We start from the raw sequence: 13823 nt of genomic DNA on the forward strand, positions 1-13823 counted from the left end.
GCCTCTGCTCTGGCAGATGCTGCTCCTCATCGCTGGTTGAAGTAAGCTTAGGGATGCTTGATCCCATTTCCTCTAATCCCCATCCTCTGTTGGCAATGGAATGTGAAGTCTTCCTGAACCCGTAAGACCCGTTAGCAAAAGGACCCATTTCCTACCACTCAACCACCCCCCAATCCTGGCCACCCCCCCCCCCCCCCCCCCAAAAATGCCCTTGTCAAGAACGTAGAGATATGAAAGATAATTCTTCTCACTGAGCACAACTGGTTGCCTGTGAATGTGGAAACCTACATTCGATCAAGCTAGTGCCATGGGATCCTGGAAGTGAAGTGCATATTTGATTCTGATTTTGATTAAGAACTCTGCAGCTCGACTAAAGATGCATTTAACTGTTTTTGCCCATTGCTTCTACCTTACTGGGTTATGCTGCATGTCTAAGTCACTGCCAGGAGGTGGAATTCCATGGAGGCCCTGGTATGTTCACCATAAAATGGTGTAAAAAATTGCTAAGAACCTCAAAATGTTCTGTTCCTTTGGCCTGAAATTTCCTTTCTTAAAAAACAGAACTCACTGGCTGTTCAGTTAAGTCGAGGCTGTCTGGTTTGTAGAATGGGTCACAGAGGTTTTTCAGTGAAACTCTGCCCCCTAAAAATCCCCGCTGGGGGTACCTGCTTCTTCTTGCTACCTCAGAGAGGTTTTTCTTTGTGCCTCCTTTTAGCTGTTCTATGCTTCTTTATATTCTATATATGCTGCTCGATTTTTCTTTTGTATTATTAGCCCTAGATTTGTGACATATCTCTTTTCTTTTTAGTCTCTTTTGAATTTTTAATGTCTCTACCATTTAATGAATGCCAGCTTTTGCTGTACGTCCTTCAGTTCTTTTGGGAATATGTCCAGTACATTTCCTGAGGACCTCCTGTTTGAAAGATTCCCATGATGTATCAATTTTTGACCAGCCAATTTTTCTTTCCAATTTATTTAGACTAGTTACCTTTTTATCTTGTTGACATTTGTATTGTCTACAATGGAGCATTAGTTGACGGAAGATAATTTTTTTTGCTGAAACTGCAAATGGGAGCAAGGTTATGCAAGGCACTATTGCATAAGACTGCCTTGGACATTTATCAAGTTTTCTGTCAAACTGGGATTAATTTATACTGCACTAGCAGAGTCGAAAGAGACTGAGTCAGCATTGTCTACAAATACGGCAAAATTAATCAGAGATATTTGGTAGTATTTTAGCTTATGGAGCTATTCATTCAATTCTTATTGAGAATTAATTTCGGGTATTTTGGATGGGAAACAACAGTTATTTTGAGGCGCTGACGTGTTTTAGCCTCTGGGATCAGTAGAAATCTATAATTTACCAAGAAATAAAGCGTGGATGAGTTTTGTAAGAACTATGAGTAATATGGGCTGGGATTTCACGTGAGTAGGCAAGGAGTGGAAGGCAGAGCCGGAAGCGGGTGGCGCTGACAATCCCAATCTGATCCCCGATCTCACCGAAATCTCATCAATTAACTGTCGGCAGGTGGTGGGAGTATGGGTGCAGGGGTGGGGGGTGGTGGTGGCGACCATTCAGCAGTCTTAAGCGGGTCATGAGGCGGTGGCCACAGCATCAGTCGACGGATAAGGGCCCCCTCAACAAAAATATAAAAGGGGCCTGGGGTATAAAGGCCACCTTTAAAAAAAAAAACGGGTTAGATACAGAGTATCTCTACACTGTCCCACCAAACACTCCTGGGGCAGGTACAACATGGGTTAGACAGATTGTAACTGTGCAATCTGAGTGGATGAGTCCTTGCGAGCGAACAATGATATTAAGAAGTTTTAACCCCTTGAGTACTAATATTGAACAGTGTTGATTTTCGTTGTGACCGATGCTGTCATTTATTTTCCAGACAGTGAGCTTCTTCTCATCATTGCTTGCACCTGAAATAAAACTTTTCTGCCATTAAAAAAAAAAAAATCAGCCGACTGATATGCTGGCGCCATCTTTAAAAGGGCTGCCCGTACCCGAGTGCGGCCGAAGGCTGCCTGCTGTCCAGCCAGCCCTGCTTTCCCCAACCCCTCCACAGCCCTCTTTCAATGCATCGAGGTGCCAGTAGCCAGATGGCACAATGGAGGCCAATGTTAAACAGGCAGATGTCCAGCCACCAAAATGAGGAAGCCGATGACAGTCTTTGATCCACAACTCTTTTATTGGCAATTCCTAGTTCAGTTCAAACATCCGTTCCCACTTTTTCCTTCTGAACTACCTCTCTGTCCAGAGGCCACTCCCCAGCTGGCCAAAAACACAGCCCTTAAATACAAAACTATAATGAGCATCACCTGCTCTCTATTAACACTGAAATGAGTCCTGTTTAATTAAAGGGACCAGCATTTTCAATATTGTCAGCCCACCCCAACGCCCTGGCATCTGAACTCCCCCTCCTAGCTGCAGAATGACAAGACTGCACTGCTCCAGCCTTCCTGTGTAGGCACACTGCATCACCCAATGGCCTGCAAATGCAACAATGACTTGGAGTGTCTCCCCATTGCCACCCTCATATATCTGCTGGGGTTCTGATGACCCATGGCCCCTTGCACTTTCTGGAAAATTGGAACAGGCCTGTAAAATACCAGTCAATTGCCAGTTTAATTATCTTAACTACCTTTTAATTGCCTTTTTATCGAAAACATGTGCTGTTCCCTCTTGACGTGCCGTCCACTGCTGGTAAAATCTGGGCCAGGCATGATGAAGTCAGAACTCTGTCCGGACTGCACTTTGCCATCCCCTTCACCTCCAAGGCCATTTTCAAAGGGGCTGGACGATCCTAGCCATGGTTGCATAGTTAGCCTGAGTCATAGGCCAGACTTTTATGCCCCCCCCCCCCACCCCCACAGGAGTGGGTGGGGGCAGGGTGGGGGACATAAAATGCAGGAAAGGCAGGGGGGCGGGCGGGGATGCCATTCCCGTCACCTTCCCACCCCCGCTGCCGTTTTACCAGCAGCGGGAGAAGTGGCTAAGGAGTTTCTCCTGCAGCTGCTGGTATATTACCAGTGGGGCCAAGCACTTTGCCAGCTGAGGAGGCCACCCGGCATTAATGGGTCGCCTCTTTGAGAGCTGGGACGAGGCCCTCCTGATCAGGCACCCATGACTGGGAGCAAATGGTGTATTCATCAGCCTTGCAGGAGCAAGCAACATCTTCCCAACATCCAGCACCATGTGCCCCATAGAGGGCATCCCCCACGGCCCATCCGCCCTCACTGGACAACACTGTCCCCCCACATCCCCCAACCGACACCCTTGCCTCGCCGGGGGCCGGCTAATTGTCCGTGCCACTGACATCCACTTACAGCATGGCCCATGCTGAATGTCATGTTGGTGAGGGTGTTAGTGCATGCATTACCTACGTATGCTGGAAGTCTGCAGAGTAGGCAGAACATGACATCAGTCAGCATCTAACGCTGATTTGATGCATGGTTTGCCATTTTCGACCTTGCTACTCTAACGGCCTCTCTTAAATACGCACAGCTGAACATGCATGCAGCAGCACAAGGGAACCCCAACCAGAGCTATTTTAAATCATCATCATCCAACTTGCAGGTTAGTAGCTTATTTCTTTCTACTGGCTCTTGCTGAGTTCATGGAAATATTGGGTGTTTGGAAGAGTTGATAAAGTCTGTAGGAAGTGATGCTGGATGTTGGGAAGGTGTTGCTTGCTCCTGCAAGGCTGCTGAATACACCACTTGCTCCCAGTCATGGGTGCTATTGTTGCAGGCTACCTTGGGCTGCAGCATCAGATGGGGATGGAGCAGAGGCAGCAAAGAAGACCAGATGTTTGCAGAGGGAGGGAGGAGGAGGGCTCTCAACAGGAGGCTTTAACCACATAGGGTCTTCAGGCTCACTACCACCTGCACCTAAGCCAGGAGCAGTGCGTTTGGCAGCTGTCACCTCTTGGAAGCAAAACTGCAGCCGCAGAGCAGCACGAGGACAGTGTTGCCTGTGATCGTCAAAGTGACTGGGCCCTGAATATTTTCACCAGTGGATCCTTCCAGGCTGGAACAGGTGACATAGCAAACATCTCGCAATTCGCTGCTCATTGCTGCATCCGATGGTCACAGAGGGTCTGTACGCCAGGATTGGGGCTTCATTGTCTTCTCTTTAAACAGACAGAAGCAGACAGAGCATGCACATGGCTATGCCAGCATAGCAAGCTTCCCCCTGGCTCAGGGTGTCATCGACTGCACACACGTAGCGTTGCAGGCACCGCATCTCAATGCTGGGATGTACCGAAACCACCAACGTGCAGCTGGTGTGTCACCACACCCAGAATATCATGCTGGTGGATGTTGCTATACTGACAGCAGTCATCATGCAGTCATCCTGTGTCAGTCTGCTCTTCCAGTAATCTTTCAGCCGCCACGTCGAAACAGAGGGTGGCTGCTTGGTGACAAGTGTTGTATGATTGCCCTTAAGTGTTATGTCCCTTTAAGATCTTACTATGTTAACGAGCCAAGTACCAGGATGCAGTCATGTGACTCGGAGCCAGAGTCACTCTGCAACTGTAACACCTAGAGGCAGGTTCTGTAAATAGTTAGCTCTGTACTGTATAATAGTTTAGTTGTTCAATAAACCTGTTTTGAGATCTTCAACAACCTGGACTCCACACATCTCATTTATGTTGCATCAGACAAAATAAAAGAACTCATTACAACAAGTGCTATCCACTCTACACCTGCTGATGATTCCACTCTGCAACCGCATGATAATCATGATAGCCATGCTGCCACAAGGAACATCATGGAGCAGACCACTGGGGTACTAAAGCAACGATTCTGCTGCTGGCCCATGTGGGAGGAGCCCTTCAGTACTCACCGGATCAGATATTCCCAGTTCATGGTGGTCTGCTACATTCTCCACAAACTGGGCATCATGACAGCACAGCCTTTGTCACCATGGGTTTGGCGAGCACGTCAGGAGGAGGAGGAGGAAGGGGTGGAGAAGAAAGGGCAGAGGCAGCTGGCACATGCACATTCTGGACGGGCTGTCCGTGAGAGCATCATTTGACTCCTGTTCCCCTGAATGAAACCCAAGATTACCATTGTTCCACAATAGTTCCCCCATTACCCTCCCTCTGTGACGGACTATCACAGTGCCCCCTTGGCCACAATCCTGAAATAAAAGCCACCACAAAGCAATTTTTCCATAATAACTTTATTTAACAACACATCCAATCAAACATACAATTCTGAACTATTCACCCTTGTGCATCCCCTTGCTCTTGTAGAGGCAGTCATTGAGGTAGCACTACATGAAAGGACTAGACTAGGCAAAGGCAACCGCAAGACGCTGCATCCAGGTTCCTCAGGCCTAGACGGGTGGCATTGACCACCGTGGCCACCTGCTCCAGCTGCCTTCTCACCTCTTGTTTGGAGGGCCTTCTGAGGCCTCCACACAGCATCTGAGAACCTTGCAGCCTGCTCTCTGGCCTATTGTGCCATTTCTGTTGCTTCCTCCAGGTCTTCCGCTCATCTTCAAGCAGTTTCAGCCCCTGCTGCAGCCAGAATGCACCTCACCTATAAGAGATGCAGTCTGGCTTTGAGGAATGCTAGCTAGCTTTAAATGGTGCTAACCTGGTATGAACCTGGGTCCCCTGCTGCGGTGTGCAGCTACTCAACAGCGGGTTCAGCGCTGTGCTGATTAGCAAGCAGGACAACGTTTGCACTCTGTGTGCGTCACTTTGATCAGGCGGTCCCCATGCCCAATTTCAGGAGCCATCCAATTTTGCCCCCAAACACTTTTCTCTTCTTCCCCCAATTCTTTCCTTTATCTGTTTTTATCCAAAAGTTGGTAAGTCTTGTTGCGGTATCATTCCTAGTAAGCTATTCAACTGTGGTGACATTACAATCTCACCAGATCTGTCCTCACCCAATATGCACACATGCTCGTTTTCCACCAAAGGTAAGTGAATAGTAATCAGGGACAGGTTTTTGCGTTTGGAAGCCTGCAAACAGTGGTGTACCGCAGGGATCGTTGCTGGGACCCTTGCTGTTTGAAGTGTACATTAATGATTTAGATGTGAATATAGGAGGTATGATCAGTAAGTTCGCAGATGATATGAAAATTGGTGGTGTCGTAAATAGTGAGGAGGAAAGCCTTAGATTATAGAATGATAAAGATGGGCAGAACAGTGGCAAATGGAATTTAATCCTGAGAAGTATGAGATGATGCATTTTGGGAGGACTAACAAGGCAAGGGAATATACAATAGATGGTAGGACCCTAGGAAGTACAGAGGGTCAGAGGGACCTTGGTGTACTTGTCCATATATCACTGAAGGCAGCAGCACAGGTAGATAAGGTGGTTAGGAAGGCATATGGGATAATTGCCTTTATTAACCGAGGCATAGAATATAAGAGCAGGAAGTTATGATGGAGCTGTATAAAACGCTAGTTAGGCCACAGCTGGAGTACTGTGTACAGTTCTGGTCACCACACTATAGGAAGGATGTGATTGCACTGGAGAGGGTGCAGAGGAGATTCAGCAGGATGTTGCCTGGGCTGGAGCATTTCAGCTATGAAGAGAGACTGGATAGGCTAGGGTTGTTTTCCTTAGAGCAGAGAAGGCTGAGGGGGGACCTGATTGAGGTATACAAAATTATGAGGGGGATAGATAGGAAGAATTTTTTTCCCTTAGCGGAGGTGTCAATAACCAGGGGGCATAGATTTAAGGTAAGGGGCCAGAGGTTTAGAGGGGATTTGAGGAAAAAAATTTTCACCGCGAGGGTGGTTGGAATCTGGAACACACTGCCTGAAGGGGTGGTAGAGGCAAGTACCCTCACAACATTTAAGAAGTATTTAGACGAGCACTTGAAACGCCATAGCATACGAGGCTATGGGCCAAGTGCTGGAAAATGGGATTAGAATAGATAGGTTTTTGATGGTCAGCACAGACATGATGGCCGAAGGGCCTGTTTCTGTGCTGTATAACTCGATGACTCTATGACTGGTGTGATAGTAATAAGGCACAGGTGCGCTTGCCAATGATAATTTTTTCTCTTCCTCTCTTGTCTCTGTCCATCACCCGACCCAGGATATCTATATTTATTGCCAATCAGGCTCACTCGCTCTGAACAGAAAGCAGACTCAGTTGCCCTGACTGCTGACACCAACCTTGGATCTCAACTTCAAGACACTTCTGGACACTCTTACCATTCAGTCCAACCCAAACTCCTAACCAACACTTTCTAAGCTGGTATTTAAAGATTCCCTTAACCACCCTGGGCTGGATTTTATGTTGCCGCCGCCGAGTACGGAAGTGGCTATAAAAGATAGCGGCCCGCACTCACGCGTTTTACTCAGTGGAGCCGCCGCGATCTTGTATGCGGCGGCTCATTAACATGCCCCGGGGCATACACCCCCTCCGATGATGTGGAGCGGGCGGGCGAGTCGTCCCCGGCAACGGCATCCAGCGCCACTGCACAGGCGCCGGCGCCATTTTTGAAGGAAATTTGAATTTTTAAAGGGACTAAAGTGTTAAAATTTAACTTGCACATTACAATACATCTGCATTCCCCTCATCCACACCCCCAAGGATTAATCGAATCATTAATAGGCCAATTCCCTCAAAATAAACTTTGATTCCGATCGCGACTTTTCCCACGACCTTTAATAACTTTAACCCTCAACCCCTTCCCACCATTCCCCCCCCCCCCCCACCAATCCAAAGAGTTTGACCCTGCTCCCCCCTCCCGGAATGAGAAACTAAGCTCCTCCCCCCTCCCCACAGGGATTCGAAGGCATGGCCGTGCCTGCTGCCTGGATGAAGATCGCGGCGGCACTTCAGGAGGCGATGTGAACTTCATTAATGCAGATGAGTTAATTTGTTTGAATATTCAAATCCGTGTTCCATTGCCGAGCCGTGGGGAGGCCGCCATGAGCCCTCGCGCCAAGATCGGGATGGGCCCTGCTGGCATCGAGGTCGGTGGCAGGCCTCATCCAGGGCAATCTTCATGCCCCACCACGGATCCCGACGTCGAGGCCCCTATAAAATCCAGCCCCCTTTTATTCTGCATTTTATACGTGTATTCTAAGATTACTGTTGCTGTGAACATATCTGTGTATACTCACTGCTACCCTGACCTAAACTGTTGGCCATCTCCAGGCCACTCTGCTCCCCTTCATCTCCTGTTTCCCAGTCTGTGCCAGAGGGACTCGCTCTTCCAGTCCCCTTGTTTTCTGCAACATATCCCTCCCTGTCCCCACCTCCACTTAGCATATTCCCCTGACAGTCTCCTGTACTTTCACCACTCCAGGCTGAGTCCCTCTTCGACAAGTCCTCAGGTTCCCTCTGCTCTACCGTATGAATCCTCTGCTATTAACTGTGGTGCCTGTTGCTATATCTCCCAGAGTAGAACTCCAGTTGCCTCAACTCCTCTTTCTGGCTTGCATCTTGCTCAGTTTGTCAGAGGTTAATACATCTAATACATCTGTGTCTGCGTGGGTTTCCTCCGGGTGCTCCGGTTTCCTCCCACATGCCAAAGACTTGCTGGTTGATAGGTTAATTGGCCATTATAAATTGCCCCTAGTATAGGTAGGTGGTAGGGAAATATAGGGACAGGTGGGGATGTGGTAGGAATATGGAATTAGTGTAGGATTAGTATAAATGGGTGGTTGATGGTCGGCACAGACTCGGTGGGCCGAAGGGCCTGTTTCAGTGCTGTATCTCTAAACTAAACTAAACTAATTTCATCATCATACCTTTTTTTCACATCCACTGTGAAAGCGCAAGACACACATGGGGAACCACTCACCATGCCTTCAGAACAGACAATTTGTGTCCGATGTTTTTTCATTCACCATGGATGGGCCCTTGTAGATAGGGGCTAGTTTTGTCATTGTATCCTGCACTGCCATCAGTTTAGGATGGGTTCTTAATTTCAACATCACCAATATTTAAGTGCGTTGGCTGGCTTTTTTGTTGAAATATTTCTTAACTTTTGGGTGGTATATGCAATAGTCAGGGGTCTTTTACTACCTGATAATAGTTCCTTCAGGCGGACCTTGCAGGAACTAGCAAACTCTCTGTTGGATGATCTAGGATTCATAATTAAGTCATAATTAGTTACCAGATCCCTTTCAAATAGGATGAATGCTCATGTCACCTGTGCTGGCATGAAGTACATTTCTGATGGCAATGGGTAATGGGCTCCAAGGGAAGCCACTTTTTTCCCAGTTATTCAGCTCTAAACAGACACTTATGAAAGATTTGCAGTATTTACTCTTTGGTTCAACTAAAGATAAGGCAGTGTCATATAGTGTTCCATTCTAAATGTCTCTGTTGTGTTCAGCTCTCCATTTTTGAGTAGTGTAATATTTAGATATTAAGTAAGTTTGAGGACCTTAACTATTGCACACTTAATGAAGAATATATTAACCCATTTAGAGAAGAGGGCCAATTTTAATTTAATTTAAAAGATGGAAAATCATTGGGAACATGCCCATGATTTCTTGATGCATGGCCCTGCCACCATAAGAATCCACACCTTGTAAATTCAGCCCTAATAAGCCAACACATATCAACGATTAACAATTACTCCTCTGGATTGGGGAAAGAATCTCTCAATTCACCCCAGGTACTTCCATGGAGCTGGGGGATTTATGAGGACATTAAACCAGTTGGAGATTAACATTATGGTTTTGAAATCTAGCATAAATGGTGAGACTTTAAGTAATCAATAGATTCTTTTCTCTTATCCTGCCAGTTAAGCTCATTGGTGCAGCCATAGCTTCATTTTCATGAATCTGAGTCATAACTTTCTGGGGCTACCTTGATCTTATATGCTCTGATCTGCTCAGTGTGATGGGGCACAATGTCATCCTCCTTGATCATGATGACCATTTCCTTTTTACTGGCTAACCATTCAAACATACTCACCTGATTAGTCCAATCACGAGATCCTCATCGTGCAGCAGTCCCCTACACTGATTGGAGCTGTTAGGTCTTGGACTATTGCCTGCATTTCCCTCTTGGGTCGAGGTTCTAGATTCTAAAGGTTCTAAAAAAACGAAAGATAGGGCTAAAGGAGGTGTACACATGTAAAGCAGAATCCTCAGCAACAGCTGCCATCCAAAAACAAAAAAAAACACAAAAGAAAATGCTAAAAGAGAAAGGGGTGTCGCGGGGGTTGAGGGGGGAGGTTATAATCTGAAATTGTTGAACTCAACCTTGGGTCTGGAAGGCTGTAAAGTGCCTAATCGAAAAATGAGATGTGATTCCTCAAGTTTAAATTGTGCTTCAGTTTTTTGTTTCTTTTTCTTCTGTACTTGTCCCATTATCACCTCCTTTTGCTTTGCACCATCATCCCTTTTGTCATTTAATTGCTCCTGCCTTCTACCCTATCTCAGCCCATCCCTTTGGTTCTTTCTCCACTTTCCCTGTCTCTGTACTTGCTTAAAACCTGTTACATTTCTAACTTCTTCCATTTCTGATGCAAGGTCATTGACCTGAAACGTTAACTCTGTGGGCTGGATTTTTTGCTGGAGGCGGGGCTCCCAGCGCCGGCCGTAAAGGTGGGGGGAACACCCCCCCTGCCTTTTCGTGCATCCCCCAGAGTGATCCTCCAGTCTTTTTAAATCGAAGTTTTAGGAGGTGGGATCCCCATCCCTTTAAAGATTTTAAAGGGACGGGTTTCCTGTCTCCGAGAGCTGCCAATCAGAGAGCTGGAAGCTCAGCAGTATTACAGTGCACCCGGGAGCGGTGACCATTGCCGGTACTGCAGAGGCCTTGGACTCGGACCCAGCGGTGGAACCCCAAAACAGAGGTAGGTGAGGTGGCATCGCCGGGGCCAGTCCTGAAGGCCCCGGTGAAGGAGGGGTTGGGTTTGGGGGGGGGTGGTAGTGCAGTCCAGGGGTGGGAGGGATAAAGTTCCTGGTGGGTGTCCCCCTTGGGCCACAAATTGCCCACGGAGGAGGGATTCCCCCCCCAAGCCTGCAGGGAGGACACATCGTTTTACAAGGTGTCCTGCCCATGTGGCGGAGGCCCCTCCCCCCATCCCCTGCCACTGGTAAGATCCCAACGGCGGCAGGAAGAGGCCCTTAATTGGCTGTTAATAAGCTACTTAAGGGTCTCAATTGACCTCTGGGTGGGAAGGCCGTCGTCGCCTATCCTGCCCCTGGGAAGATCGCTGGGTGACGGCGAGGTGACGGACCCTCTGCCCAATCCCCCCACCTTGGCCGCTACCCGTCGGGATACTCTGTGCCCGCATTCCCCCCCCCCCCACCCCCCCCACCGTCGCAGGGGGCCACACAAAATCCAGTCCTGTTTTCTCTCCACAGATACTGCCAGCCCTGCTGAGTATTTCCTGCATTTTCTGTTTTCATTTCAGATTTACAGCATCTGCAGTATTTTGCTTTGTTCTTTGGGATTCTGTTTTTCCACCTTTGTTACATTATTTTATTTTGTATTTCATGACTCCTTTCACTCGATATGTATGAATTGGATTACGTAGATAAGAGTTGTTGCTGGCCAGAAATTTGGGTGTGGGGTTTGCACATGAGAATATAAACACTTTAAGACCTATATCTTGATTGTAACATTTGTCCTTTGTACTCATTCAGCTTCCAGTTCCATCACTGCCAAAATACAAGCCATCCACGTCAATTCCAGAATGGCTGCGCACAATACAAGGCTACATGAAGCTTCTGCAGTATCCTTTCTACTTTAAACTTTTGAATCAAGAGGTTAGCTGTGGTACTTGTCAATGTCAGGAAATAAACTAATCTGCAGTATCCATATACAAAGATATTCTGGGGATTAGATTTGATTTGCGTCTGATCTTGATGTCTAATCCTAATTCCTCATTCCAGCCATTATTTAATAACTTTTGGTTCCAACCTTAATTTGGATAACTATCCTTATCTGTATTATTGCCAATGTTATTGTTGGCCTTTTAAGCTGGGTTTTTTTTAATCACTGTTAATTAATAACATTGACTCTCTCATAGCTGCCGTTAATGATGTTTGCAAACACTAAGTAATGAAATTGTGGTTTTTTTTTAATTTTATTTTTATTTAGAGATACAGCACTGAAACAGGTCCTTCGGCCCACCGGGTCTGTGCCGACCATCAACCACCCATTTATACTAATCCTACATTAATCCCATATTCCTACCACATCCCCACAATTCCTCTACCACCTACCTATACTAGGGGCAATTTAGAATGGCCAATTTACCTGTCAACCTGAAAGTCTTTGGCTGTGGGAGGAAACCGGAGCACACGGCGAAAACCCACGCAGTCACAGGGAGAACTTGCAAACTCCACACAGGCAGTACCCAGAATCAAACCCGGGTCGCTGGAGCTGTGTAACTAAGAATATTTGCTAAGAAATCATTTAATTTTTTTTTTAAACTTTCCCCTTACCTTTGCCTTCTCACAGTATACTGTCAAAATCTTAAAATTAATATTGAATATCTATATGAAACTATACTCCTTGTTCATTGCCATTGTCTTTCTTAACTGTGCATTCTATTTCTCTCTGAGCCAATGAGGACACTTTATGAATAGAAAAAGCACAATGCATTGCTATAAATACAGTGCCATTTTTAGGGAAGTTTGTTATATAAAAGTTATTTTAATATAGTTATCTATTTTTGTGTAGCTATAAAAATGTACAAATACCTTGTAGCAAACAGCCTTTTTAAGGAAGGCCGGCATCTATCGCATTATACAATCTAACAGACGTTCAATGATTGATTACAAAGATCTCAGAGATCCCTTTTCTTGTGTGTTTGTCCAAAATCCGCACAGACCATTATAGCATGTGATGTGAGCCTTAGTCATCCACTGCTAAATTTAAAGCACCAATGGTATTGATAACCAGCAGCTGATAAAATATATTTTTGGTGTGCTGTTTTCTAAAGACTAGTGGAAAGATGAGATTGAGTTTCTACTTTGCCTCTAGTATTTCATGACCAGCTAGATTTAATGTACCTTATTAAATAAAATGGTTTCTTAGGCATCAATTTGTTGATAAATTTAACTATTTGGTTATTGAAGAATCAAGGAAAAGAACTTGATATACTTATTTTTCTTCTTTACAAGCTTCGCTGATCTTTTTTATTTTCTAATTTTATTTTTTGTTTCAGATTAATTTTGTTTTTATTCAAAATTCTGTTGTGTTATTGATTTCTCAACACAAATGTACCAAACAATCTGAGCTGAATGGTAAGTTGAATGAAGGGTTCTTTATTACAAAATAACAGAATACAGGAGAGCTCTGAAATACACAAGCTGACTACTGATGAACACTACACCAACTGCTGTTTCACGTGTTGGTTTACATCACTTCCTGTGATGATTGTGCTAAACTATTTACATATTCAACAGTATGTTAACTAATACTCAAGCAGTTAAAGCAATATCACAAATCCCCCTTTCTTTAAATGGAAATGTCATAAACAAGCTATGTACATATTGAAATAGAATAGTTGTGAACAATATTTACACATGTATTGACTCTCATGTTCATTAATAAAGTATCTCTGAAACGTACAGTTGGTCTGCTCACTCAACCTGATCTTGAACTGCAAAACTTTGCTGAGATCCAGAATTGTCAACTCTTTTCTCTTGACTCATAGGTTTGGACTGATAATCATTATGTATTTGAGTGTTGTACATGCCATTTTTCTTAGTTCCATTCTTAGGACTTGGGGTTCTTGATGTTACAGGAGTGTCAGGCCTGATGTTTTTTGTTAACTCTCTTAGCTGACATCTCTTCCTTCTCAACGTCACTCCATTCAGGGTGGTTACTTTGTATGACTGTGGCTCATTACAGATTTT

At 45.5% G+C, this 13823-nt stretch overlaps 1 protein-coding gene across 1 annotated transcript in view; it reads left to right on the forward strand.

Moving 5' to 3' along the window:
- vash2 (vasohibin 2) overlaps positions 1 to 13823 on the forward strand; it is a 151611-nt gene that overhangs the window by 23108 nt on the left and 114680 nt on the right. The window contains exon 2 of the mRNA XM_068045008.1: positions 11601 to 11689. Coding sequence (XP_067901109.1) covers positions 11601 to 11689 — 89 coding nt within the window. The remainder of the gene's footprint in view (positions 1 to 11600; positions 11690 to 13823) is intronic.

The sequence above is a fragment of the Heterodontus francisci genome, chromosome 13, assembly GCF_036365525.1.
Source record: "Heterodontus francisci isolate sHetFra1 chromosome 13, sHetFra1.hap1, whole genome shotgun sequence".
Taxonomy (NCBI): domain Eukaryota; kingdom Metazoa; phylum Chordata; class Chondrichthyes; order Heterodontiformes; family Heterodontidae; genus Heterodontus; species Heterodontus francisci.